This window comes from Amblyomma mixtum, chromosome 10 (genome assembly GCF_055824585.1).
Source record: "Amblyomma mixtum isolate Tamu chromosome 10, ASM5582458v1, whole genome shotgun sequence".
In the NCBI taxonomy this organism is placed as follows: Eukaryota; Metazoa; Arthropoda; class Arachnida; order Ixodida; family Ixodidae; genus Amblyomma; species Amblyomma mixtum.
The window spans coordinates 29,807,889-29,812,900 of NC_143021.1; the positions used below are offsets into that span (position 1 = coordinate 29,807,889).

General features: G+C 52.3%; 1 protein-coding gene across 1 annotated transcript; it reads left to right on the forward strand.

The window, feature by feature from the left end:
* The first annotated feature begins 2,056 nt into the window (after positions 1-2,056).
* LOC149325492 (uncharacterized) lies at positions 2,057-4,573 on the forward strand. Its single transcript, XM_089564304.1, has one exon. The coding sequence runs from the start codon at positions 2,057-2,059 to the stop codon at positions 4,514-4,516; it is 2,460 nt and encodes an 819-aa protein (XP_089420430.1). The 3' UTR covers positions 4,517-4,573.
* Positions 4,574-5,012: the final 439 nt, after the last annotated feature.

A 5,012-nucleotide genomic window follows, 5' to 3' on the forward strand; every position in this document is an offset into this window, starting at 1 on the left:
GCCGCGGCGGCTAGAATTTCTTTGGAGGAGAAATTCTAGAGGCCCGTGTACTGTGCGATGTCAGTGCACGTTAAAGAACCCCAGGTGGTCGAAATTTCCGGAGCCCTTCACTACGGCGTCTCTCATAGCCTTAGTCGCGTTGGGACGTTAAACCCCACAAAACCAAACCGAGTTCATCAGGGGCATCACCTTTACCGTAGAAACTGATCACCTTCCTCTCATGTCATTGTTTGGCAAAATGAAACTTGCCGTGCTTCCTCCGAGGGTGCAAAGACTCAGGCTTAAGACAATGCCTTACCAGTTTCAGATCATGTACGTGCCCGGAAAACTGTTGGCTACAGCGGATGCATTGTCTCGCATCCCTCCCAAAGTGCATCCAGTAGACACAGTGGAACTTTTTGCTACCGAAGTCGTGGCTTCTGCTCCAGATGTGCTTCCTCTGAACATGCAGGACATCAGGTATGCCCAAAGTTGTGATGGAGAATGCACCACGCTCATCTCTTTCTGCCAGCATGGTTGGCCAAAGAAGTCGAAGATACCTCTTCACGTCTCAAAGTATGAATAAGTGAAGGATGAACTTTCTGTTTGTGATGGTCTTCTCCTCAAAGGCACTCGCCTCTTGATCCCCGCAGCAATGAGGCCAGCAGTCTTGACGCTTCTACATGAAGGACATCAGGGCATCGGCCGCGCCAAGGCCCTCGCTCGTGAATCTGTGTGGTGGCCTGGCATAACAGCGGAGATAACCTCCCTCGTGACCAGCTGTGAAAGGTGCGCCCTTACTCGAGTGAATTCAGCGGAACCACTCCTTCCTACAAATCTCCCTGGTCGTCCCTGGGAAGTTCTGGGCATGGACCTCTTTCACCGCAATTCTCAAACCTTCTTGATGGTAGTGGACTACTACTCCCGGTTCCCAGAGGTGGTGACATTGAAAAGTACAACAGCTCCGGTGGTCATTGAGGCGCTCAAAAGCCTGTTCGCCCGTCATGGGATACCGCAACAGGTTAAGTCAGACAACGGTCTGCCATTTTCTTCACGTGAATTTACCGTACTCGCCGCATCTTATGGTTTCGACCACATCACCAGTAGCCCCCATTACCCACAGTCTAACGGAGAGGCAGAGCGAATGATCCGGACTCTGAAAGATACCTTCCGTAAGGCAAAAGATCCTCACTTGGCCCTTCTCAGCTATAGGGATACACCAGGTGTGAGTGGCTTCAGCCCGGCTCAGCTCCTAATGGGAAGGCAAAAGGAATGGACTTGGCCAGGCCATGCAATGCGAAGGCAGGATTACTGATGGTCGTTAACGGTAAAGGACTGGACACCAAGAGAAGACAGGCGTAGCAGGGTGCGGCAGAAAGTTAGATGGATGGGTGGATGCGATGAAGAAGTTTGCGGGGATAAGCTGTGCGAAGTTCACACATGACTGGGTTAATTGGAGATGCATTGGCGATGCGTCTGTCCTACAGTGGACGTAGGCTCATGATGATTATGCATCCGGTACGACGCCGTGACACTCGAGTGTTTTGGCTTCATTTATAATTTCTCCTGTCTTCTCTTCCTTTGTTTACGTAAGAACGCATCCTTGTGGCAGCTTTTTAAGGATACTTATCCTCTCAAGCTGTATTTTCATCTCTTCTCTGGATGAATAAATGATTTCCACGTGACGTCATCAATTGCATGCTTGTACGGCAGGGATAGATCTTGTAGCACAGAGTAGGGACAAAAGACGATTTTAGGAAAACTCTTAGCTCGTCTCATGCCCAGGATTATCATGCCAACATGCTCTCCACGCAACCTTACACGCCAACTATGTCTTTGTGGGTCACGCCCGGTTGAATTATCAGACGAATGAACGAGATCACGGCAGTGGGGACGCGTTGCTGTAAAACATGCATGGTGAATAACTTAAATTCAAGATGCTGTACATTAATCAAGTCACGAGCCTGGGCGAGATCAGCAGAAAATGTGTTTCGTCATTTGAGCTGCGCCAAGGGCCTTTTATTTATTCCGCAACGCTTTTCTTGCAGGTCAGTTCCATCCGGACGGGGCTGCCACCATGCTAAAGCGGAAGCGCCCAGATGAAAGCGCTGCCGTCAAAACTGACCAAGCGGAGGTTGTGGCGCCCAAAAAGGTTCCGCAGTCCGAAGAGGTTCCTGTGGAGGTGCCAGTTCCCGAGGAGGCTGGTGTTCCCGAAAACAAAGAAGTGCCCGAAGACGAGCAGGCGCCCGCCGATGTGGAGGTTCCTGCCGAAGCCGAGGCATCCCCAGGCGTCGCGAAACCCACAAGCGTCGAGGAGCGGGTAAACAAGGAAGCGCCCGAAAACGTGGAGGTGCCCGAAGACTTTGAGGCGCCCAAGGCCCCGTCGCTGCCACTTGAAGAGATGGAAGGAGTCTGCAGCCGGTACGCCGGTCTAAAAGTCGACCATCGTCGACCATGTACTAGCCGGGAAGGCCATCTGTGCCACATCGTAGCCAATACTAAAGCTTGGAACAGCTTCTTCTGGGCCGTCGGGCTGGAGCTACAAGAGGACGCTGCCTCCCAGCTCATCCTCGTTCCGGCGAGTCACGGCGCATGCACGAGAAACCCCGGCATGACGGAAGAGAAGCACCGGGCCGCGACACTTCTGTACTATCTGCTGACTAAGCACCACTGCGTTGCGGGAGTCACCATCAACGACAAAATCATCGCCGGCCATGAAGATATCGTGTGCCTCGCAATTCGCGACGCGCTGGAGCTGAAGAGGCTTTCGTTGGACTTGAGGTCGCCGAGAGTTGTTGTCTCCGACGCCCTTGCAGAGACTATAATTTCCCTGACACGACTGACACCGCTCGACCTCTCCGTGGACTTGCGCACGCACTTGATTGCCGATCTTGCGCCACTCCTCGCGCAAACAACTACCTTGAAGACGCTTATAGCTTTGGAGGTCCGTGTGCACCCTAAGGCCTCCATAACCTTCCTATCAGGGCTCCTCCAAAATAGGAGCATCCGAGACCTGTCACTCTCGTCAAGGATTCTTAACGGCGGCGGTATACCCTACGGCCCAGGCAACCCGCATATCCTTTTTGGAACGTTCCTGCAGCAGAATTCGTCCCTAAGATCGCTGTTTATAAAAGAGGCTAGGTATGGTCCAAACATAGACGTCTTGACTATCTGCGATGCCCTGGCTACTCACAAGGGGCTGGTTAGACTTAAACTAGAGGTTGACACACTCAGGATGGAGTACGCCACGGCAATAAAGCAGCTTCTGCTCACCAACAAGACGCTCAGGCAATTCAGCTTCACGTGCACCTGCCCCGACGATAACAACGAAGTAATTGAAGGAATTTTTAGGCACCCATCCCGAAGATGCCACATTCTGGACTACGCTGACGATGACTATGTAATGCCCTGGATCTCTGCTGTGCTCGAGAATGACACCTCCATCACGGAACTGACATTCTCAATGTGCGGCTTTAGCCTCTTTGAGTGCCAGCAGTTTTGTCGAGCGGTGACCGCGAACAAGTCGCTGAAGAAGATCATCCTTGAAGACCTCGGTCGCCATAGATGGGAAATCTGCAGAATGCTCTCTGAATGCGGCCTGCAAGACAGAGTGGTTGTCAGTGGCCACTGCATCGTGTACTACCCGGACATAGGCATTCGTCCGGTGGGCTGCCCCTCGTTCGCCGTTCCCCTCGCCCGGCTCCAGACTGCTGTGGAAGGAGCGACCACGTCTGTTAACCTGACGCACATCACGCTACGAGTGTACTCGATTTTGTGCTTTAACGGTGCGACAGAGCCAGCCTCAACGCCCCTTGTTCAGATGATCCAGAGCGCGATTAGCATCACTCACCTGGCGCTGTCTCTGGAATCTGTGTGCTGTGCCCGGTGCTGGAATGCGTGCGGACCCGTTATATGCGAAGCCGTGTGCCAAAATCCGAGCATCCGCAGCATGACCTTCATTTTCTCTAGGCAGAATTCCTGTGACATGGCACCGCTGGCGAGCCTCCTGCATCGAAGTCGAGCCCTGCGTAGTTTCACATTACACGCTCCCAGTCGCGAAGCTTTCACTTCGTTCATCACGGAGCTCTCAAAGCCGGAGCTTGCGGATAACTACTCTCTGCAGGGCCTAAGCTGTTTTTATAATGCTGATGAGTTGATGGGAGAGCGGCTAACCATCCATGACGTCCTACACAGGAACCGAGCATTGGTAAAGCGCGCTGCTCGCTTCGTCGCCGGCGCCCGTCTGAAGTACACTGCGGAGGCCTTCGAGAAGATCTCCACCTCTCCGACCTTGGTAGACGAGCTTCAGGCGACGGCGTTCGTCGACGAATCTCAAGCTAAGAGGCTGATTGCTCGGTGCGTGGTCGGACTGCAAGACTTCACAGAGTTCATGCGCCTCGCAGGCGTAGTGCGTGACGGCATAGAGTGCAGCGCCAGGGATGACGGGCAGACGCAACTGGGCGACCTGCCCGAACCCTGTCTACGTCACATACGGCAGTTCTTGCTCTTGAGCGACGTGGTTGTTTCACCGGAGTAGGATGATGGCGTACTAAATGTTGTTCCTTTGTTCCTGTAAAAATGTGTGTTGCGTCTACCCATTGTCTAAAATATCATAATCACTTCGTTCTGCCATGTGCTTCCATTTTTATTCCTTAAGAGCGAAAGCTATTTTAGTTACTTTAGCCATATAAGCATGCATTCTGCCATGGTATCACAGCGTCAGCCGTAAGGCCTTAATTACTGAGCGAACTTAATGCACATAACGTTTTAAGTGATTAAATTTATTTTCATAATTTAAACTCAATTCATTGGTCACAACCTGCCCTAGTTGGTAGGTATAAATTTAAGAGTAGGGAATTCCGCTCTCCGTGCTAGGGGAGATGGAAGGGCTGACGAGAAGATTGAGACAGGGTGGAACGCGGCGGGGGGCCAGGTCAGATTTCCCTGATTCGCATCAGCGCGCCGAGGCTTTCTCTTACGGCTGACGATGTAGAATCAACGGCCAAATGGAGTAAGCAATTGCTAAGCCAAAG

Coding starts and splice junctions, on each gene's coding strand:
- LOC149325492 (XM_089564304.1), top strand. CDS start 2,057: ATGCTAAAGCGGAAGCGCCCAGATGAAAGCGCTGCCGTCAAAACTGAC.